At 37.7% G+C, this 24,781-nt stretch overlaps 1 protein-coding gene and 1 pseudogene across 2 annotated transcripts in view; both read left to right on the top strand.

Moving 5' to 3' along the window:
• Positions 1-24,781, top strand: part of Adamtsl3 (ADAMTS like 3) — a 319,937-nt gene that overhangs the window by 219,334 nt on the left and 75,822 nt on the right. For both annotated transcript variants that reach the window (XM_076851278.2, XM_076851279.2), the window contains exons 18-19: positions 11,538-11,730; positions 11,845-12,024. In XM_076851278.2, coding sequence (XP_076707393.2) covers positions 11,538-11,730; positions 11,845-12,024 — 373 coding nt within the window. The remainder of the gene's footprint in view (positions 1-11,537; positions 11,731-11,844; positions 12,025-24,781) is intronic.
• LOC143394205 (small ribosomal subunit protein eS6 pseudogene) lies at positions 4,929-5,657 on the top strand (annotated as a pseudogene).

The following is a 24,781-nucleotide window of genomic DNA, read 5'->3' as shown; positions in this document are numbered from 1 at the left end:
GGGCTGGTTCCATAACCTGGCTGTTGTGAATTGTGCTGCTACAAACATTGGTATACATGTATCACTGTAGTATGCTGATTTTAGTTCTTTTGGATAAATACCATGGAGTGGCATAGCTGGGTCATGTTCCTTTCCTGGTCTTTTGAGGAGGAAAGCACACAGGTTTATTTGTGCATTGGCCTGTTTGCAGTATCTCTTTCCCTCCTCACTGCACCTCAGCAATTCTTACATCTTCTCTTCCTTGGCAACTCTAGCCACAGAACTTCCATGCTAGGATTGATAGGGCAGAGAATGTGTTACAAGATTAAGAGTCTGTTTTTATGTGCAAGGAAATACTATTCCTCATTTCAAAGTTGCAAATTTAATAAACTTTTTGAAGGTTGAGAATTATATTGGAAAAAACCCAGGAGAGACAAAGACTTGATGCCAAAATAAAGGTAAGTTTACAAAAATGTTTTAGGTTCTAGAAACCAGTGGTGTAGGAATAACAGGAACAGGGGGTTGCATAATATTTTCCATACAAATATTTACTGACTCCAAGGGCAATAGCAGTAAAATATCACCCCAGGGTGAAACTTACCACTGAGATTGGGGTGGACAGCCAGTGGATCTTATTTACCCAAAGGCAAATGCATTTGATGTATTAGCCTGAACTCTCCAAGGTGGGGTGTTGTATGTTTATTTGCTCTTATGAGGTTGCTCCCCTGGTCTATCCTACAACTGCTGAGTGTCTGCTATTTAGGGAGTTTGCTTTTGCCAGGAGAGAGCCAGCAGCTTGTAGAAACATGCAGGGTTACATAATGGTCCTGCTAGTCTAAAGACAGCCTTCTGTAATAGAACTCAACACTTCTAGGGAGGAAAGGAGGAAAGCAAGAGGAAAGAGTGATATTTCTTTTTTTCTTTTTTATTTTTTAGTTATAGTTGAGCATATTCTATTTGTTTATTTTTATGTGGTGCTGAGGATTGAACCCAGCACCTCACTCGTGCTAGGCAAGTGCTCTACCCCTGAGCCACACTCCAGCAAGAGTGATATTTCCATATCAACTCATTTTCTATCTCTTAAATTTTAAAAAATCAATAACTTATCATCTATAACTAACAAATTGTTACCCATGTCTTGAATAAAAATAGTTCCACCTCCAGTCCCTTGTGATTCTAATTGATTCTTCTACCTGTGCACATCTTGAAAGATGATCGTGCTGAAATTGTTCCAAATAATTTACATGCTTAAGCTGAATTAGTTTAATAATAAAATAGATGTCTTCTAAATATTTATGTGATCAGAATTTCATTAAAATATGATACATATAGATACTGTTGGTCACTTCTCTTACATACAAAGCTACTGGAATTTAGATATAATTATTATTTAGATAATAATTATAGTCTTAACTAATTGGTACACTTGCAGTGAAGATGGTGCTGTAACATCACTTTCTGCTCCAAATTCAGATGATTGGTAGATTCTGTATTAAAAAGGGAAAATTAAAAATTATATACCAAGGGCAAAATCATGAAAACAACTACTTGGGCCAGGAAAAGAATGTGTGCAGTGGCAAGTGAAATTGGACCTGTGGTTCTTTGGTGCTTGAGGTCCCAAGGCAGCTGGGGCAAATACATGTGCAGTTCCTAAGGGACAGAGAAAGGGTAAAGGGATGTAGAAAGAGAGCGAGAGAGATAGAGAGAGAATCCCTTCCTTCAAAATGAGCCTACAAAGTGAAATTTCAAAGCACAAAAAGAAATCTAATATTAACTAAAATCATCCAAAGATTCAACGGTGGAAAGATAAATTCACTCCAGATGAAAGCAAAATGCAAAAACAATCCAGAAAAGACCTGAAGCCATCAGGATTTTTTTTTGAGATGTAAATTAATCAGTCTTACCCAAATAAGAAATAGAAATTAATCAATCATAAAAAAATAGAAATTGTGAAATAGAAATAGGCAGAATGTAGTAAGAATAAGTATTAAAAAGAAACAATTAGAAAATCTAGAAATTAAAATAGTCAATGAAATAAAAGAATAAATTATAGACAAAGAATTGGTGACATGAATATTGCTTAGAGAATGAAATTAAAGCACAGAAAGTTAAGGATTAGAGGAAAGAAAAATAAGTTAAAAATTTGGAGGTTATATCAATCAGAGGAGCAAGATATAAAATAAACTGCTAATAAAGCTTGAGAAAAGTACCTACTCCTAGGATCAAGAGAAATAAATGAAAACAAACCCCCACATGGTTATGTAATAGTGACACTGCAGAAAAATCAGGGATAACAAGAAAATCTTAAAATCTGCCAGACATGAGAAAGAGGTTAACTATATAAATAATTTATCAACAACTAGGGTTTCCAGAAGACAAGGGAATGATATCTTCAGAATTTTGAGGGGAAGTTAAGACCAACCTAGAGATAAGCATAATAAAACATTATTTCAGGTGTGTGAATATGTGCTTCCATTTCTAGCCATGTGATGGACTAGATATCCTGGTATCCCTCTGACTAAACACATCTAAAATACTGGATAAAATATGTAAAACACCACTTGACATGCAGAAGTAAGTCTGTAAGAATAAGAGAAATCCTCAAATCAAAAACAAACTGAAGCTGGGCATTGTGGTGTAATCCCATCGGCTCAGGAAGCTGAAACAGGAGGATCAGGAGTTCAAACCCAGTCTCAGCAACTTAGTGAGGCACTAAGCAATTTGTCTCTAAATAAAATACAAAAAGGGCTGGGTATGTGGCTCAGAGGTTAGGTGCCCCTTAGTTCAATCCCCGGTACCAAAACAAAACAAAATAAAACTAAAAAACAAATTGAAGCATGAATTTAGAGCAGAAACCCCAGTTAAAGCTAGTACCTCCAAGGGACAGTTTCCAGTCCCCCAACGTGGAATCCTTGGCTTTGACAGTTTTTGCCTGGCAAGCAGACCAGTCCTTGGTCTTGACGAGGGTTAGGTATAGAATGATCCTCATACAATGCCAGGACCTGCTTAGATGAAAAAATAAATTAGTGGGATGAGGAGGCATCAATCCCAGAAAGATTGCAGAGAAACTCACTTGGCTTTGCCTCTGAGTGGAAGGAATTAGAAATAGCCCCTTGACAATCTGAAAACCATAAGTAGCTCTTCTTGTGGAATGGGGTTTACATTCACTCTAACAACTACATGATCCAGAAATTAGTTCACATTGGTCTTGACAGATAATACAAATCCTACATGGAATAATGTGACTTCTACTTAAACTTTATATCCCACAAATTCCTAAAGAGCATGAGCTCATAAAAGTTAGAAAGACTCACTGAAGAAACTGTGTGCAGTCAGGGTTGTGGCTCAGTAGTGGTAGAGCACTTGCCTAGCATGTGTGAAGCCCTGGGTTCAGTCCCCAGTACTGCAAAAACACAAAACAAAAACAAAATCAAGGGCAATGTGTGAGAGTCGGCAGGGTGGAGAACAGTAGAATCAGGTACATAGAGCATCAGATGGTGAAGTTATCAGGTACAGAAAATAAGTTTGTTTAAAATATGTAAAGATATAAAATGGGAAATTAAAAATCTAAGCAAGGAACAATAAGCTATCAAAAGGGGCTGGGGTTGTGGCTCAGTGGTGGAGCACTTGCCTTGCACATGTGAGGCACTGGGTTTGATCCTCAACACCACATAAAAATAAAATAAATAAAATAAAGGTATTGTGTCCATCTACAACTAAAAATGTTTAAAAAATACCTGAAAGGTTTTTAAAAAGAATCAAGTATTAGACTGAACCATATGGAACTTCTAATTTTATAAAAAATATTTATGTGCCAGGAGCAGTGATGCAAACCTATAATCCCAGCAGCTCAGGAGGCTGAGGCAGGAAGATTGTGAGTTCCAAGCCAGCCTCAGTAAAAGTGAGGTGCTGAGCAACTCAGTGAGACCCTGTCTCTAAATAAAATACAGAATAGTGCTGGGAATGTGGCTGGGTGGTGGAGTGCTCCCGAGTTTAATCCCTGATACCCCCCCAAGATTTATGCATTGACAATTCATATGTTTCAATCTGCCAGAATATCTAGAATTTTAAAAATTAATTTAAATTTAAAAGTAATGGATTAGTAAACAGAGAGAGAGAGAGAGAGAGAGAATATCAATCTAAAGAAATTGCCAATAAAGCCCTGAGAATAAATGAGATTTATAAAATATGCACAAGACATAAAAGATACCAAGGAAATATTGAGGAAGTTTATCATATATATAAATTGAATCACAGAAAGAAAAGAATATAATTTAAAGAGATAATTGCTGAGAATATTTCATTACTGATGAAAAATATGCATCGTGAGTCTGGAGTCAAAGCAAATTTCAAACAGGAAGAACAAAAAGATTCATCAAAATATACTACTGTCAATCTTTAAAATTGCACAAAGAATGCCTTAAAATCAGAAAGAAAAGATCCACCAGAAGAGCAATAAAACTAGCAATTTTCTTCTCATCAGAAATAATGAAATATTATTTTTAGGTATCTGGAAAAAAATAATTGTCAGACTAAAATTAAAAACTTAGTGAAACAATATTTTAGGGATTAAATAAGGATGTTTTCAGATTGTCATAGTATCTCCTTATACAGCAGGGGTCAGCAAACTACATCCTTATAACAGGGTTCTATGAGGATTAAATGAATACATGCAAAGTGCTTTAAAAAAAGCTTCATGCTTACTAGGCAACCAATAAACATTAGCTACTATTAGGTATTCTAGGTGAACAGTAACACAGACTACTATCACTAAAGACAATTTTAAGGAATGTTTTCATTAAGCAGGACAACTATCCTGACAGGAAGGGCTGAGACATATGTAAATGAATTAAATAATGAGCAATGTTTATCATAAATATGGTTAATCTTTTAGAAAAAAATAATTGTGCTCTTTTTCATGGTCCCTTGTGGGCAATCAGCTTTATAAGATGAAGTTGAATATCTCCTTCCCAGCCACTGACTGCCAGAAACTCATTGAAGTGGACAATGAACACAAAACTTTGTACTTTTTATGAGAAGTGTATGGCCACAAAAGTTGCTGCTGACATTCTGGGTGAAGAATGGAGGGGTTATGTGGTCTGAATCAGGGACAACAAACAAGATTTCCTCATGAAGCAGGGTGTCTTGACCTATGGCTGTGTTCATCTGCTACTGAGTAAGGGGCATTCCTGTTATAGTCCAAAGCAAACTGGAGAAAGAAAGCACAAACCTATTCAAGGTTGCATTATGTATGCCAATATGAGCATTCTCAACATGGTTATTGTTAGAAAAAAAAAAAGGAAAGGAAAGAAGAATGTTCCTGGATTACAGATACTACTGTACCTCGTTGACTGGGACCCAAAAGAGCTAGTAGAATCCCCATACTTTTTTTTTCCTCAGACAGAAGATGATGTCCACGAAATGTTGTCAGAAAATCCTTAAACAAGGAAAATAAAAAACCTAGGACCAAAGCATTGAAGAGTCAGCATCTTGTGACTCAACGTGTCCTGCGACACAAGCGCTGGTGTACTAAGAAGAATAAGGAAGAGGCTGCAGAATGTGCCAGACTTTTGGCCAGGAGAATGAAAGAAGCCAAAGAAAAATATCAGGAACAGATTGCCAAGAGATGCAGGCTGTCCTCTCTGAGAGCTTCTACCTCCGAGTCCAATCAAAAATAAGATTTTTTTAAGTGTACAAATAAATAAGATGAAATCTTCAAAAAAATGTGAAAATCAGTAATAATATGTGATATATAAATTTGAAAAAAGAAAGAAATATTGGCTAACAAAACCATTCAAAGTTTGGAGAGGCCAATTAGAGTCAAAGCACTTTAAGCCCCTTGTACTGTGTGAAGATGGAAATGATTTTAGTTTAACTCCACAGTTGTTAAATAGGCTCTTTAAAATTCTAAGGCTAACACTAAGAATAAAAAAAATAGTAGAAGGGAAAATAGAATAAAAAGTATATTTAAACAAATCAAGTCTCGCAAAAACAGGAAATAAGTATGGAAAAGTCAGGAAAAACAATTCTTTTTGGGGGGCGGGTGGGGGTAGTGGGGATTGAACTCAGGGGCACTGGGCCACTGAGCCACATCCCCAGCCCTGTTTTGTATTTTGTTTAGAGACAGGGTCTCAGTCTCACTGAGTTGCTTAGTGTTTCGCCATTGCTGAGGTTGGCTTTGAACTCATGATCCTCCTGGCTCAGCCTCCTGAGCCTCTGGGATTACAGGTGTGCACCACCATTCCCAACAGGAAAAACATTTCTAAACAAGAGTAGTGGATGAGTGTTTCAAGATTTCTGAGAAGGACTCTTTTTTTTTTTTTTTTTTTTTTTGGTACTGGTGATTGAACCCAGGGCTAAGCCACATCCTAGCCCTTTTTATATTTTATTTTGAGACAAGGTCTCATTAAATTGCTTTGAGCCTTGCTAAATTGCTGAGAAGTCACTGGGATTACAGATATGCACCACCACACCCGGTTATGAGAAGTGCTTTCATCTTGAGCAACAGAAGGAAGGAGATGTTGAGTAATTCTAGTCTTTGTTATAAAACTTAGAGTTAGTGTATGTTGCTGGGGTGGTGGCTCATACCTGTAATCTCAGTAACTTGCAAGGCTTAGGCAGAGGATTGTAATTTCAGGCCAGCCTCAGTAATTTAGCAAACCCATTACCTTAGCAATTTAACTAGACCCTGTCTCAAAATTTATCAAAAGATGTTTAAAATGTCTGGGAATGTAGCTCATTGGTAGAACATCCCAGCATTTAATCCCAAGTACCAAAACAATAAAAGAAAAAGAAAGAAATAGTTATGTATATTAAAATTTAAAGGTAAGTGCTAAATTGAAATTCAAAATTATATATTCATTTTATCTTATTGCATGTGAAATGAATTTGCAAAATTTCTAGAATTAAAAAATAATATAAACTTGTATTTCCTTATATATTACTCAGGGCTCCTAGGTACAAGTCATATAAACTCTGGCTAATTTGAGCTAAATATAGATTTTTTGGAAAGATATTAGGTGTCCTACAAGAATAACAGAAAGGCTGGAGAACTAAGTTCATAAAAGACAGGAATCAAGGGAGGACAGACAGAAGCAAAACACCTAAGGTCACACTAAGGTGATGTCCAGGTAGGTTTTTTGGGGGTTCTTGTGTCTGTTCCCATCACCAGACATTTCTCGAGGATGCACTCACCACCATGTACCACTTCCACTCAGTGATAGGCTACTGGTCCCATTTAACTGCTTTAACTTTGTGGATCGCCATTTCATGATTTAAGTTAAATGGTCATCTGATGAATCATGGTCAAGTGTTCCACCATTGTCAGGTATTTAGTATCTAAAATGGCCCAGAGTTTGGTGAGAGCTATTTTTAAAGGAGTATTGCTCTACCTTAAAAGGGTAAATTCAGCTGAGCATGATGGTGCACACCTGTAATCCTAGCAACTAGGGAGCCTGAGGCATAAGGATTAAAAGTTTGAGGCCAACATCAACAATTTAGTGAGATCCAGTCTGAAAGTAAAAACTTTAAAAAAGGAGGAGGAGGAGGAGGAGGAGGAGGAGGAAGAGGAGGAGGAGGAGGAGGACGACAACAACAACAACTACGGGTGTAGAGGTATAAGGGTTTTGGTATGGGGAGTGCCAAAAATTCTTTTTAAAAAAGGGTAAATTTTATGGTATGTAAACTATACCTTAATAAAGGTATTATTTTTAAGGGCAACTGAGTTGTTTAATAGTTTACTATGGTTTCATTTTCTTCTTTATTGAAGTTTCTGTTTTCTCTAGAATTGGTAATTGCTTTGATTTCTTGTTTGCTTAATTTTTATGAGCCTCTCATTAACTTCCAAATCTATTCTTCCAGAGTTTAAATATTCTCAGTACAGTCACATACATCACATATTTTAATTTTCTTAGTACTTTAGTACTGTTTCCATTTGAGTTCTGGTTCACTGAGATGTTGGTTATGTATGGGAAATGTCTTTAACCTTCTTTCTTTCTTTAACTGTTTTTGCTATTTTTCATAACAGAGGGGAACTCAATTATCTGTCTTGCTATATTCTTCCATCCTCCCTCCACTTAATTTTTGGATGGATTTATTCAGATTAAGAAGGTTATTATGAATATCTGTTAAAATTTAGAAAATGTTTTTCTTTTTCCACTGAAAGGATACTATGATTTTTCTCCTTACTTTACTAATGTTTTACACACTGATTTCCCATGGTTGAATCAATTTTGCCTTCCTGGAATAAACCTAGCTTGGTCACTTAATCATTTGTATGCTGAAATTTGGTTTAGAATTTTTATGTATGCGTTTATGAGAATGCTAAAATTTGGTTTAGAATTTTTATGTATGCATTTATAAGAGACATTGACATAAGTGAATTGGAAGTTTTCCCTCTTCTTTTTTCTGGAGAGTTTATGTAAGGGTGAAATTATTTACACCTTAAATGCTTAGTAGAATCTTAGGAAGTCATCTGATACTAGAGGTTTCTTTTAACATTTTAAATTATAAATTTAATTTAAGAAATGGTCAAATTTCTCCCCATTTGTATGTTTTTCTAAACTGGGTTTTGTAGGTTTTTTTGTGGGTTTTTTGAATTTTCTTCAGGCTGTGTATCTTTGCAAATTTACCAATAGTGTTTTTTTAATTATAAACATACACTCATTATTTTAATATTTTTGAGATTGCTCCTTAAATTCCTAATATTGGTAATTCATGCTTTCTCTCATTTTCCTTCATATTTCATCAAGGACTTATCAATTTTATTAGTCTTTTGAAAAACCATCTTTTTTATATTCTAATTTATTTATTTCTGTTCTTATCTTTGGTAATTGCTTTGTTTCCTTTCTTCTATGTTCTTGTATGAGTTTAAATGCTGTTAATAGATACTAGGATTATTAAAGTCAATCTTTCTTTTTTAGTGTATGCATTTAAGCCTATTTTTTTCTCTTTGTAGCATTACCTGAATCCTGCAAATTTTGACATTTGATGTTTTTATTAACATTAACTTAAAAATATAATCTGATTTCCATTGTGATTCCTTCTTTAGCTTAAAAGTAAATTAGAAGGTTATTGCATAATTTCAAATATTTGGGGATTACCTATTTCACTTCCACTGTGAACAGCTATCTTAGCTCAGGCTGCCTTAACAAAATACCATAGACTAGGTGCCTTAACCAACAGCATTTTATTTTTTGTTTGCCTGGAAAATCCAAGATCAAAGTCAAGCAGGGTTTAATTATTGGTGAGGACTCTTCCTGGCCTTCAGATATCCAGTTTCTCGCCTTCTTGCTGTCTGGTAGAGAGTGCAAACTCTTTGATGTGTCTTTTTATATAGGCACTGATGTCCTCATGAAGGTCCTGAACTCATAACTCTAACCCTAGTTATTTCCCAAAGGCCCCATCTGCACACAGCCCACTGGGAGACAGAGCTTCGACATGTGACTTTTGGGGAGACATAAACCTTTAGTCTGTAACATATATTCTGTATTATTTAAATTTTTTGATTAACTTGTTTCTTTATGCTTATAATTTATAATTTTATTTAGGATTTAGGATGTATGTTCACATGAAAATTTTTTCTATATATTTATCAGATTTTGTGCTCAGGTTTGGCTGATTTCACAATATGCATTAAAATATTTTAATCTTCTACTTTGGAAAATTTAAGGTATTTGGGGAATTCACTTGTTCCTTGAAACTTTTTAGAGATTTATTCACAAGAGGAGCAGGGTCCAGACCCCTTCTTGAATGGGACTGCTGTAGTTTCCTAGAAAGTTATCTATTTCATCAATATTTTCAAATATATTCTTAAATTTATGTTCTTATTAATATTTGTCTTCTTTATATGGGAAGAGCTTGGCAAAACATTTTAAAGCTTTCAAATTTTCCAATTATATTTCTGTTCATTATTCTTGCATCTAACAGCTCATACTTCATATATATTTAGACTTTTTATTCAATTTCTATACTTTAATAATCATTGTATCTTTTTTTTTTAAGAAAGAGTGAGAGAGAGTGAGAAAGAGGGAGAGAGAGGGAGAGAGAGAGAATTTTAATATTTATTTTTTAGTATTTGGCGGACACAACATCTTTGTCTGTATGTGGTGCTGAGGATCGAACCCGGGCCGCACGCATGCCAGGCGAGCGCACTACCGCTTGAGCCACATCTCCAGCCCCATCATTGTATCTTCATTACAAAAATTTCCATATAAATAAAAATTTTTCTCTTTGTCCTATTGTAATTTCATTTTCCCATTATATATACAAATAAAACATTTATTATAGAAAATTAGAAATGATTAGAACAAAATCACTTTTCAATAAACACTAATTTTTTTAAGAAAACTGATTTGTTTTTCTAGGAATGAATGCTCATTATAATAAAATTCAGAAAAAATATAGTAAGGATGAAAAGAAAAAAATAATCTTATCACTTATCACTGTTAACATTTAGATGTACAAATATGCAAAATTTTCTGCATACATTTATTACTGCATAAAATGTAGGATTATTTTTATAAGCCATTTTATGATCATCTTTTCTAGTAAAAACATCATGAATGCATTTGTATGTCAGTTGTCCACTTTATTACTTTAATGGGCTCTAGAATTGTACTCTGTGCATGCACAAGTATTTATTTTGTACTCTCTGTATTCACAGTATTTATTTTGTCCTTCATTGCTAAATATTTAGGTAATTTTTCATTTTGTGAAATTTTATTTTATTTTTTTGTCTTTGCTACTACAAACTACTCTGGAGTCATCATCCTTTTATGTACATTTTAAGCAATTTAAAATTTACCTCATGATGTATATCTACAGTAATTAGTTTCATTTTCACTAAAAATTAAATTTTCACAAATTAAAATGAACATAACATGTAATTTTTTCAACCCATCACTTGGACAGAGATGTTTTAAATAATATTATCTATCTTGGCTCTCTCACATGCTTCTGCTGGGTGTAAATTGGGAGAATCTTCCTTGAAGGCAACTTGGAAATATGTATTAAAAGCAACTGCCCTGGTTTTTCATTTTTACAGATGTTTCATGAGAAAACCTGATTTTTCCAAGATCTTATTGCAACGGAATCACATTATATTTATGTTGTAAATCCACTCCTAACATAAAGGAATTTTCTTAGGGATATTCCAAATAATGAATCCAGGTGCCCTGAAGATTTCCTGAAGTGTGTTTTGAGCATTTAAAATTTCTTTTGACACCTATATAAATCATCATTGCCTTGGGACTCTACTCAAAACCAAACCAAGATTTTATTTTTGATAGATGGTGGTGAGGCAGGATGGGAACAACTCTGCTTCTTTTCACTAGACCTTTCCAAATGAGTAAGATCTTAAAACACTTCCCTGACATATCTTCCTTTCAATACTACATTTCAGTATTTTAATTGCATACATTGATGGAGATGCTGTTGTGGAATTTTTATACAGTGTATAAAACCCAGAAGTGCAAAGAAGAATTTAAAATTGTTCATGTAGACAGTTGCACCTTGTCTCATTGGACAATTCAACTTTCCCCACTTGGCTTTTTGTGTAGGTGGCACATGGGCTCCTGGGGTCCCTGCTCAGCAACCTGTGGTGTTGGAATCCAGACCCGGGAAGTGTACTGCCTGCACCCAGAAGAGTCCCCTGCACCTGCTGAGGAATGCAGGGATGAAAAGCCCCATGCCCTACAAGCATGCAATCAATTTGATTGCCCTCCTGGCTGGCATATTGAAGATTGGCAGCAGGTACAGCAGATTGGTGACCCCATTACCTGCCATGCTTATGACAGTGAGGAGCCCTGCATTGCTGTACTATAGAGTGAGCTGAGCCCACTGCCTTACCTCCTCTTGTCTTCTTAGTGTTCCAGGACATGTGGTGGGGGAACTCAGAACCGAAGAGTCACATGTCGGCAGCTATTAACAGATGGCAGTTTTTTGAATCTCTCTGATGAATTGTGCCAAGGACCCAAGGCATCATCTCATAAATCCTGTGCCAGAATAGACTGCCCCCCACATTTAGCTGCAGGAGACTGGTCAAAGGTAAGGACTATTCTCAACCTTACAGTTTCTTCTTTTCTGTTCCTCCTTTGTTTCAGCCCCTTAATAATTCTTCCACAGGATCAGACCAGGACTGCTGTGAGATGAGTAGGGTGTGTAGGGTGCAAATTTAAGTCATGGACTGGATGAGGATTCAGGCCTTATCTCAATTAATCATTTTTAGTTTTTACACCATATTATTTAAACTATTCTCATAATTTTTCTCCCAAATGAACCCCTTCTTGGGAGGTACTAGCATCATAGTATCTCAGGATAAACTCAAAATCAGTTTCCTTTTTTCCTTGTGTTCTCTTTTAGAATTATTTATTAGACCCTGTCATTTCAACTTTCTGAACATCTTTATACATTTATATCTTCTACAATCTGTTGCTATCATGGTTAATTTTGCCCTTCATCATTGCAAGGTTGGATTATTGCAGTAAGTTGAGTTCTAGCACATTGTCTTGTGTGGAAAGGAATCAACACAATCTGGTAATGATGCTTTAATTTTTAGGTGGGGATATTAAAGCCCTAGCACTTTCAATAAGATGTCCTGGCTCCCACAGATGACAATGTAGGAGCAGAATCCATTCCTTGACTTTATTCCAAGGGTTCTTTCTGTTATGAAACTGTTCACTTGATCTACCTGTCTCTGTATTACTCTCCCATCTCCAGGCTATCTGATAAACATAGTATCTCCATCACTGTTTTCATCAAGTCAACTGTTTGTACAGAATCTTCCAGGGTCTTATTACTTGCAGAATCAAGTTCCCCAGAGTAGCTCCCAGGGCCTTTCTTGGTCTGATGGTCTTTATTGCAATCCTTTATTCTTATTCCAGCTCTTTATCCTTATTCTAGACTTTTGCTCCAGTCTTGCTGTATCTTTAACATCTACAGATCTACAGGCTGAGGTTCTTAGCAAAGATTCAGAAACAGATAATTCTCATAAGTTGTGTTGTCAGTATCTTGGAACCTCCAGTCACTACCATGAACTGTCTTCTGAGGGTAGAGAGCCAATCTCAACATCAGAAATCACTTTAAGAAATTAGAGCAAGCCAGGCATGGTGGCAGTTTCCTGTCATTCCAGCAATTTAGGAAGCCAAGGCAGGAAGATCATAATTTTAAGGTCACCTTCAGCAACTTAGCAAGGCCCTAAACAACTTAGTGAGACCCTGTCTCTAAATAAAAAAAAAAATTAAAAAGGTTGGGGATGTGTCTCAGTGGTAAAGTACACATGTGAATGAACTAGTGTGTTCATGTGCTAATTCAGTGCCAGATGGAGTCACACCTGTCACCCTCTTCTAGAAGCAGATATGGTCTCCATTTCCAAAACATAGGTTCATTAAGATTAAATAACTTGCCTAACAATGGAGCTAGGATTCAAACTCAAGTTTGTTTGTGACCAAAATTTAGTAAGAAGGGTGTATACTTTGATCTTTCATGCAAGAGCAAGGCCTTTTGAGCCAAACAGACCAATGCTGGATCCTAACTCTAAAGCCTATAAGCTGCTTGTCCTTGTTCAATATACTTAGCCTCTCTGAGCTCCAATTTTCCTTCCTCTAAAAGTTTTGGTTAGTGAAGATAATATGAGATATTTGATAGGGAAACATCTGGCAGAGGAGGGCTTTCCCTTCTTCCTTAAGGGAAAGTCCATAATTCTGGCAGTAGGTTAGGTTGATAATACATGTTCTCCAGATTTGGAGTTTTAACTGGTAGCTCAATTAAGTGCCAATATTTTAAAACTGTCTTAAGAAAAAAGAATCACAAGTCATAGTCCTATTCTTCATGAAGCTCACTGAAAGTCTACATAAATGTCCCCCTAAATACTCAAAAAGTATTCAGGAAAAGGATTGAATACCTCTCTTCAGGGTCTGCAGAGGAGTTGACCTTGATCCAGCCATTATGCCCTACTCCCTCTATCTAGTTCACAGGAGAGGAGACGAAGCTCTCACCTCAACCTGTCACACTATAAGTCAGTGACACAAGGGACAGGAGAACTGTCTTCTCCAACATTCAGGTCCTAAAGCAAGAGGTATGGCTATTCTAGGTGAGACAACCTCCCTACTATAGGCTGTGGAAGAATGGGTAGAATTCAACCCTGTTGACTTCTGTATGCAAAAGTCGATTTGCTTTATTTCCCTCCAACTCACAGCTCCCTCCACCTGGCCCCACTGCCACTGGAGATTGAACCTAAGGGCTTTTTGCCTCTTGAGCTACATCATCCATCTTTTTTATTTGTAGTTTTTAATCTTGAAACAGGGTCTCACTGAGTTACTGAGGCTGCCCTGAACTCATGATTCTCCTGCCTTGGCCTCCCAAATTGCTGGGATTAGAGGTGTGTGCTATCTCACCTGGCCCCCTTCCTACTTTCTCACAGAAAAATAGAGACCACAGAACAGAAGTGTTCATTTGAGTATCCCTTTGAGACTGGGTACTAGGCAAAGTTTCCTGGTTAATGGGTAGGCCATGTATGTCCTAGTCACCAAGCTAAACTCAAAGAGTGAACTTTTACTATGTCCCATTGTCACAGGTAGTACAGATTCCAGTTCCTGTCCCTGTAAAGAAAGCAGAAAGGAAAGGGTCATGCCTTTGTGGGGAGACTCTTGTTGTTATGAATGCTTTATCTCCTTGCTGTGCCGAGTGTGCACAGGGACTAAGTGGACATCAACTGGGAGATTGTGAGAAGGGAGGAATCTCTAATCCCACCCAACCTCAGCAATGACAGTCAGCTTTTCAGTAAGATCCCCAGGTGTTTAATGCTTGTTACAGTTTGAGAAGCACTTTTCACTCATTCCTCATGCTTGTTTGAGTTACTCAGCTTTAAAATATGTCCAAGGTAGGACTGACTTCAGGCAATGAGTTCTTGGAGCAAGTGCTCCTAACCCAAGTGGGACGAGGCAAGGAAACAGAGGATCTGGGGGCTAGGGAAAGAAGCCAGGCACCTTGTTTATAGGCCCAGCCTAGAACTAGTGCTATACTCTAAAATACCCCACTGATTCTTTCTTTTCTGTAAGAATAAGTAGGTCTTCACAGTATTCTGTCTTATGAACCAAACTCTTCTCACTGGCCTTTGAGAGCAGAGACAGGTGGTGACATCATTGGTTCCCTTTCCTGTCCATTCTCTCAGCAAATAATGGGACCTGCATTTGCCAGTTCTATGTCATTTAAGTGACACCATTGTACTCATGCATATCTTTGTGTCTTTCCTCTTTTGGGGGTCCCCCAAATCCCAGATCAGGCTCTAAGCTACCCACCTCTGTGAAGTCTTCCACTCTCTAAAATCATGCAGCATTCCCTCCCCACCTTAAACTCACAATGACCCTACTTTTTATTGTATTTCAGTGAGTCACTACTTCCTGAGCAACCATATGGTCTTCCTATCTGGCCTATAATGTCCTTGAGGCCAGTGGCCATGAGATCACTGACAGGTCCTTGGGCCTACAGAGCTCTGAGCAAGAAAATATATCCCTCAAGTGTTTTTGAAAAAAATCAGGGAAAATGCAAAGTGGTGTAGAAGTGGTGATTTTTAGAAATACTTGGGTCTGCTAACACAGGAGAGAAAATCATTCACTGGAAAAGGTTTTTTTCTGGGAGAAACAAAGGAAGGAAACAAAAGAGGAGGTTACTCACCTGATGTGCATTGAACCTGATGCAGTCAGCTACTCAAGGCAAAGGGCAAGCTCTCCTATGCCAGAAGGTCAGCCTATGCATTTATGACCCCTCTCTCAAAGCCAAGATCACATCTTCAGGAAGCCACTATCAGGAAGGAATAGGAAGCACACACATTTCACAGGAAGGTAGGACAAACTTTGGGGCACTGAAAGACAGTGTTCAGATGCAGGTACAGTCAGACACACAGCCTGTGGCATGGCAGTCTGGGTTTCCTACTGGGTTCAGCATTTTCCCTGTTAGTTGAAATTTCCTCTCATTTTGGTGTTGCTTTGCTTTGGCAGAGACTCTGGCACCAAATTGCCACCTTTCTCTAAAGCTTCCTGCCAAACTAACCCTTGTGCCATGGGATGGCTAACTTGGGGGCAGCCATCTGTTCTGTGGTTCTGGATAAAGCCCTTCCACATTGAAACTGGCCACTAACCCTGGATGTGAAGTGAGTGAGAAGCCACACCGCAGTTTCCATTCTTCATCATGCTGGTCCTACTGGCCTGTAACTGGAATAGTTCTCTCTCCCCACACTAGCTCTATTCATGGTGTGTGTGAGCTCTGCCCATTCATTGGCTCATTAGTTTGCCTTAGTTCCTTAGATCTGGACTGGGCAATTGACAAAAAGGAGCCTTCAGTTCTTACACAGCCTTTCAAGTTGTAAGAAAGAAGCATTGACTCATAAATGGCAATCCTCCTAAATGGTAGGTTTCTGTGATCCATATACCCTCTGTAGCCTGTTTGATGCCCTCACACACCTTGACTAAAATCCAGTAACCTTCTCTCATTTTTTATTTTCTGTACGTTGATGGACATTTGACCATTTTGTCTATATTTGTCTTTTTTCTTTCATGATGTTTCCAGGTGTTTTTTCCCTGCATATTTATTACATCTTTTCTGTTAATTTGTCTTCTTCCAAATTTCCAAAAGATAACTTAATATTTGACCCTTCAATTTTCATGGCTGCATTTTTACTCTCTAGTTGATTCTGTGTCCCTACCTCTACTATGACTTTTATAGGTAACTCTTCTTCTCTAGAAGCAAACTCCAGCCTATCCAATACCACATCTCCAGCTTTCCATGTTGAATATATCCCCATCATTGGAAAACCAAGGGACAATCTCTATATCCCATCCCAACCAACTCCCTACCTTATTTCCTATCTCTGCCAGTATATCATCATCTTGCCAATACCTGCAATTACATCTGACTTTTCCACTTCTTGTGTTTAGTGACCTATCTGAAGTCTTCTCAATTCTTGAAATGCATCTTTAAATTCTTAAAAGTATTTTAAGTAAAAAAGGAAATATCTTTATAAATGAGAAATTTTAAAAGAATACATCTAAGATACACAAAGTTTCAAACGGAATTTCAGTTTTCAATAGAATTATTAATTAGGACACATGAAGATCATCTTGTTTGGGAGCCAGTTTATACAGGCTTGTGAAAATCATATAATATTTCTTACATGTATGTAATAATGTAATCTTTTGGCAACTTGTACTTAATGACATTGAATTGATAGCTTGAAATCAGCCATAATTGGATATTTACACCACAGAAATTGGCAAAACAACCAGGACTCCTACCCTAAGCATCTTTCGTGAGACACTGACATTTACAAATGCATGAAAGAGTCACACACGCACACATTTACACAAGGTTTACACAGGGTTTTTTCAGCTGTTTTATTCCTGTGACCAAAAAGCCTGACAATAACAATTTGAAGGAAAGTTTATTTTGGCTTAGGTTTCAGAGTTTTAATTCGCAGTAAGCTGACTCCACAGCTGTGGGCTTGAGTTGAGGCAGATCATCATAATGGAAGGACATGGTGGTCGAAAGCAGCTTATGGCAACTAGGAAGCAGAGAGAGAGAGAGAGAGAGAGAGAGGGAGGGAGAGAGAGCTCCACTCACTAGAGACAAAACATAAACCCCAAAGGAATGGCCTCAGTGACCTACTTTCTCCAGCCACACCCTATCTGTCTATAGTTTCTGCCCAGTTAATCAGTGTCAGTGGATTAATCCACCAATTAGGTTACAATTCTCATAATCTAATCAGTTTGCCTCTGAAACATTCTTGCATTGTCTCACACATGATCTTTTGGGGGATACGTCATATCTAAACCATAACATTCCACTCTTGGCCCCCAAAAGCTCATGTCCTTCTCACGATGCAAAATACATTTAGTCCATTTTCAAGAGTCCCCATGACCTTAACAGTTCTGGTATTACTCAAAAGTCCAAGTCCAAAATCTCTTGTGAAACTCAAGAAAAACCCATTGATGTTTTCCACTATAAAGATCAAAAGCAAGTTTCATATATACAGTATATAATGGCACAGAATAAAGTTTCCATTCCAAATAGAAGGGGGTGAAAAAGGAAGTGATGAGACCAAAACAAAACTGAAATCCAGCTGGGGGCAAACAAGTTCTACAGCTCCACATCTGGCATCTGGAGCAGATGGCATTGTGAGGCTCTCTCCAAAGAGCTTGTATAGCTCCACTTCTATTGTTTGGCTGGTTGCAGTCCTCTTGGCCTGTTGCTGCTTGATTCCTTGACAGATATCCCACATTACTGACATCTCTTAATCTCAGGAGTTTTCACCACAGCTTTGGCTTCCTTCTCACATCTTCATACATTACCCTCTCAGGAGCAGCTTGAAGGAACGCCAACTCTGCTACACTTTGCCTTGCTCCCCAGGGCTTCCTTTGAAATCTTGGTGGAAGCCTCCATGACCCCTTAACTCTAGCATCCTACATTCCTGCAGAGCCAGCACCATATGGTTGATGCGAAGTCTGCCACCATCTCAAGCAGTAGCCAAGCCTCCTGGGACCACACCTACAGTAGCTTCTGAGTGCCTCATTGGCTGAGCACAGTGAAATGACTTAATAGATCTCCCCTCTGCAATTAGGAGCCCCTAAGATCCCTTCTTAAAGGAACTTTTACTCTTACACCCTTGAACCTGAGATAGGTGTGGTCTTGTCATTCCTGGGATGCCCACAAGCCATCTTTCCTGTTGTCTCTGGGTAAAGTACTTATTATCTTTTTAGTGACTGTAATCTCTTTAACAACCACAGCTTTCTTATCCCCAGTTTTACTTGCACTTTTGTAGCCAAACTGAAAGTTTTTCAAATATTTCTGCTCTTGATTATCACAGTAAACTTGGCTAAAAGCTGCCTGCAATGTCCATTCCACTGCCTGAATGCTGTACTGCCTGGAAGATTCCTCTTCCAGATTAATTAGTTCTTCACCTTTAAATTCAGCCTCACAGAAATCTGAGGGCATGAGCAAATATAGACAACTTTTTTGCCAGGATGACATGAATGGCCTCTACTCCAGTTTCCAGTAGAATATGTTCCAGAGCCCAATCTCTACTGTCCACAGTTCTGTTGGCATTTTGGTTTTCTTAACTCCAACCAGAATCAGCCATTAATCTCTGCTCACAGCATTCTAAAGCTTTTCCAGCCCACCTCTCTATACTTTTCTGAATTCCGCTTGCAAACCAGTTCACAGTGCTTCTGATTCACATGGTCAAGTTAGTCCTAGCAACAATTCTGCTCTTGGTATCAATTTGTTTTGGCCATCTTTTTCATTGCTGTGACCAAAATAACTGACAAGGACAATTTAAAGAAAGGCTTTATGACTTATGGCTTATGGTTTCAGAGTTTCAGTTCATGATTAGCTGACTCTGTAGCTCTGGGCCTGAGGTGAGGTAGAATATCATGGCGGAAGGACAGGGTGGAGGAAAGCAACTGAGGATATGTTATCCACAATACAGAGGTCCACTCAATAGAGACAAAATATAAACCCAAAAGGTATGCCCTACTGACCTACTTCCTGTAGCCACACTCTACTGTCTATGGTTACCACCCAGTTAATCCATATCCAGTTAATCCATATCCTAATCCACTGATTAGGATCCAATTCTCATAATCTAATCCTTTTGTCTCTGAATGTTCTTGCATTGTCCACACATAATCTTTTGGGAAAACCTCATATCTAAAGCATAACCCCGCCACACACACACACACACGCACAGTTACTGATAAACAATTTCAGCTTACTGATGGTGCCTAGGATGAAAATGACCTTAAGAAGTTCCAATCTGTGGAATTTTTGTTTTGTTTTGTTTTAAAGAGTCTAAGAAACTTTGTTGGGCTTCTCTTAATACATTCTAAAATCTCTATCTGCATAATTAGTGTTTGGTGGGGCCAGGAGATATCTGACATCTGGATGTAGGTTTACTCTATCAATCATTATCCTGTGGAGTTAATATCATCTTGATTCAAGGTCTTTGATCTTAAAGCAGTACCTGTTTTTTTTTTCAGATATCCCTCTATGAATAAAAAAACATTCCAGTTTTCAAGGTTTTTCTAAAGTCCTCTTTTTACTCTCACTATGTGGAATTAATTATTAGTTTCTTATTACTAATCATTATGTAGATAGCCAGTCTTCTACTTAATAGTGGTCTTTCTAGAGTCAGTATGACCACTTACTCTTAAATTCTGACCCATTCAGACTGCACCCAGTTCATTCAATTATATGCACTTCTATTTGGTACACTTATTTTAAATCTCTCTCTCTCTCTCTCTCTCTCTCTCTCTCTCTCTCTCTCTCTCTCTCACACACACACACACACACACACACACACACAATCTGAGCATGCCTTATTTTCCTAACTAGACTGTAGCTGCCAGAGGGAAGGACCATCTCCATCTATCTGTATTCCACTTGTTGTTTTGCAAATTCTCATTGTATGGGATAAAGAGACTTATAAAAGCTTCTTCTAAACTGAATATTCCTATTCCATAGCCTTTCAGGCTCACAGTCATTTAAACAACAGCATTTATTGCACACTGCTGTGCTGATTACCCCAGGCTCCAGGAATCAGAGACAATCAAGAATATTCCAATGAACTCACAGTTTAATGAGGCATGCAGTTGAAATAAGGTTTACAATCACGTTTAAAGAGTCTAATAAAGGTGTCCCCGGTACAGAACTATGGAACAATTGAGGGAAAACATCTGTATCTACCTGGGTCCCAGGAAAGTGTTGTAAAAGACAAACTTTAGACTTGAATCTTAAGAAATGAGTGCAAACTGTGTGGAAGTAACATAAGGGTGTTGTTCTAGGCCATGATAGCAGTGTATACAAAGGCACAGACTTGTGAGTTTACCTGTGGTATGTGCATGGGAACAGGATGCATTGAGGAAGTAGAAGAAGATGAGTTAGACTGGAGAGGTTGCAGCCAGGTGGTGAAGGACTGGAGGTACTTGTATCAATCCCTGTATTTATGATGGAGGATGTTTGAATAAGGAAATACAGTTCAAAGTTTCAGACATATAATTCTGGCTGCACTATGGACAGTGTATCACAGGAAGAAATTCTGGAACTTGAGAAACCTTGTTAGATGGAGACTGGAATAAAACCAATGAGGAATAAGCCATTGAGATAGAGAATAGTAGATAGTTTTGAAATGTAGTCAGGAAATATACTTGATATTTTTGGTCATCAAATTGTTAGAAAATGAGCAAAAAGAGGGGCATCCTTTATTTCTGTCTTAGAAGGCTAATAGAAGAGGTGGCCATTAATTTTAAAATTAGAGAAGATGAAGCATATTCAGATTGTGATTTGAAAAGGAGAGAAAATGGGTTTAGTTTAGATATACATATAGTTTGAGAGTCTATAAAATCTTCACTATAAGTTGTAACTATACAATTATCAACATGTGAATGGTAGTTGAAATCATAGAAAATGAGTACTTTGGTATCTAAAAGTATATTATTGAAAGTAGTTCATTTAAAAACTATTTAGGAGGTTTCCAGTGAAGCAAAACTATGGTGGAAGGATGGTAGTTTAATGTTCTCAAACCCTCATTAAAAAGCAAAACGAAAAATAAGAACAGTAATTAGGATTTCAAAAGCAAAGGAAAAATAAAACATAGATAACTTTAATGAGAATGACCTAAGTGGGTAAGACCAAACCACACACAGTAGCAGACACTAAAGAAACTACAATTTTAGATCTAGGAAGATATTTAAAAACAAACAAGCAAAAAAACACATGGAACACAGGAGTCAATGATAATTACCACGAGAGGGTTCAATAGAACCCTGAGCAAGCAGACCTCAGACCAGTCAATTCAACTGAGAGAAGAATTCCAGGTTCCCGAGTGTGACTAAGGGTAAGGATGATCATGCAGACCCACTCAGAGGTGTCCTAAGAAGACTGAGAGTTCAGGAGAGTTCTTATCTCTAAGGTCTTCAGAATGCCCAACAAAAGTTGTCAGAATTAATATCTGAGTTCAGAAGGAACACGTGGGGAAAAGTAAAGAGTTCCTTGGGAGTACACAAGTTCAGAGAGTACAAATTTCAGAAATGTGGCCAAATTGCTAAATGCTTCCTTTTAACACCAGAACCAAAGAAAGGAGCCTTAAACAGTGAACATAATTACCCTGAAATTCTCTACTGCACTACCACATACACTCCCCTTTCCTAAAAGCAATTTAATTTCTCCAGTACTTTCAACAACCCCCCCCAAAAAAAAATACTGTAAGTGAAAATATCAGTAACACATCACCTTGAAACAGATAAAAATATGATTTAATATTACAAAATGAGCTCAAAGAAACTAAGAAAACTGTAGACACAAATAAAAACAGAAAACCTAAGAAATGAGGTGAATAAATAACAAGTAAATGAGCAAAGATAGCTGACAGGGTTCAGGAAAGAATTAGAAATCTAGGGGGAAGTTTTCAGGATGTAGACTAAACTAGAAGGAACCCAAGAATAATAGATACAGAGAGTCATAATTAAGGTGACCAAAAACAGAAGGGCAGTGAATGGAATAAAAAAGAAATGAGGGGCTGGGGTTGTGGCTCAGTGGTAGAGTGCTCGCCTAGCATGTAAGAGGCACTGGGTTCGATTCTCAGCACCACATAAATGTAAAATAAAGATATTGTGTCCACCTAAAACTTAAGAATAAATATTTTTAAAAAAGAAATGAAAAGGATTCAAGTGAAAATGACAGATATAAAACACAGGGACAGAAATTCCAGTGAATACAAAGTCCTGGGAAAAGAAAGCCATCAAAACAGTATAACAGAACAAAACCTTAAAGAAAACACTTGAATTGCCATTTTGAAAGGGCACCCTGTATTCCTAGGAAAATTGACCCAGAGTAGTCAATATCAAGACACATTTTTCTAAAGTAACTAAAGTAAATGCATTTGTGCATCTGGGCAAAACGACTCAAGTCACTCATTAGGTGAAATATATATATATATATATATATATATCATACAGACATTAGATTTCTTTTCTCTCTCTCTCTCTCTCTCTCTCTCTCTCTCTCTCTCTCTCTCTCTCTCTCTCGGCACCAGAGATTGAACACAGGGCCGATTAACCTCTGAGCCACATCCCCACTCCCCAGCCCTTGTTATTTTTTTATTTTGAGACAGGGTCTCACTAAGTTGCTCAAGGCCTCTCTATCTTTGAACTTACAATCCTCTTGCCTCAACCTCCCAAGCTGCGGGAATCATAAGCATGTGTTATCATGCCTGGCTTGGCATCACATTTCTTGACAATACTACCCATACAATAGAGCAACATAATTAACATACTGAAGGAAAGAAAATGGGAGCCACAGACTTTATATCTTGCTGAAATAACCTTCAAATTTAAAGTTATAGACAAATAGTTACAAAGATGTGAGAACTCAGGGTATGCGGTTCCTATACGCTCCTCCTACTGAACCTGTTGGGTCTGTGTAGTGAACTGATAGGAGAAGATTTGGCACAAAGTTGCTGCTTTGTAAATGGTAAGGTACTAATCATTCTTTCTCTATATATTTCTCTCTCTCTCTCACACACACACACACACACACACACACACACACACATATACACACGTAAGTAATTTGTGAACATTCTCTAGTGGCACTCTTAATTTGTACTTAGCAAATACAAAGTCACATACGATCACCACCCAGAAAAAGGATTTTTTTGAATGATCCTACTAGCATTTATGACAGGGAAGAAAAGTCAAACATGTATCATTGGAAATGTCTTATGAGTAATGTGTGAACAAAAATGGCTCAGTAGTAGTTTAATAAAAAGTTTTACTAAAAAGTTTTATTGTATGGCAAAGGCTTAGCTGATCATTTGGCTTAAGAAAAATAAGTAATTTGCCAAATCATAATTTTAAAATACCTGTTCAAAAAGCCTATTGAAAGCTTTTGTCTGTACTGAAAAAGAATAATAATCAGGGCTTTATGTTAAACATGACAATGAGGCATTTTTAAAAATTCCTTTTGCCTCCTTTGAAGCCCTACAAAAAACCCACAAAGTGAATGAAAAAGAGGAAACACTCTGTCTTCAATGAACAATGAAATGGCCACAATCCCAAACTATAAATCATGAAACACACCTGCCAAAGACCATAAAATCTGGACCAAAATGAGAGGGAAGTTTGAGAGCTGACAAATATTTTCTTGGGCGCTGAGCGGGGTATAGATTTCCCAAAGAGTAAGTATGGCCATCCTGAAAGGTCTGTTCAGTAGTTCTCTGATTACGGGGACTCCTAGACTGAGGACCATGAGCTTCCCCTGAAAGCACAGAGAACGTCCCTGCAGAACTGTGGTGGGAGACAGCGCTGCAGGAGAAACCACATTTGTATACCTCCTCACCAGGAAAGGATGCCAGAGATGAAGTGGCGTGAAGGCAGGGGAGGCGGCCTTGCCCAATGATGACACAGTGAGCCATTTATTTAAAAAGCTCTTTTCTTAGTTGTGCCAACCATTCAAATGCCAGTCGGAAGAGAGTTGTGGGCAAAGGAAATAAGAGATTTGGTGACAGAGTGTTGAAGACAGTAAACTGCCCTCGCTCACTCACGTGGCTCACAAATAGCCAGTTGCATTCAGAACCCTGGCATGCACATCAAAACAAGGGGAAGTAGAAGGAAGAAATCAGGGTGTGGGAAAAGGAAACTAAAGCAAGAGTCACATAGGCAACAGAACAAAAGGTCTTTGCCAGAGAAAAGTTCCAAGAGATGGGTCCATTGCTTCCAAAGAACAGATGGTCATCATATCTAACAGGAAAGTGTCT

Source organism: Callospermophilus lateralis, chromosome 3, assembly GCF_048772815.1.
Source record: "Callospermophilus lateralis isolate mCalLat2 chromosome 3, mCalLat2.hap1, whole genome shotgun sequence".
NCBI classification, from domain to species: domain Eukaryota; kingdom Metazoa; phylum Chordata; class Mammalia; order Rodentia; family Sciuridae; genus Callospermophilus; species Callospermophilus lateralis.
Note: the sequence above shows the minus strand (reverse complement) of the source record. Positions and strands in the feature narration are given on the sequence as shown.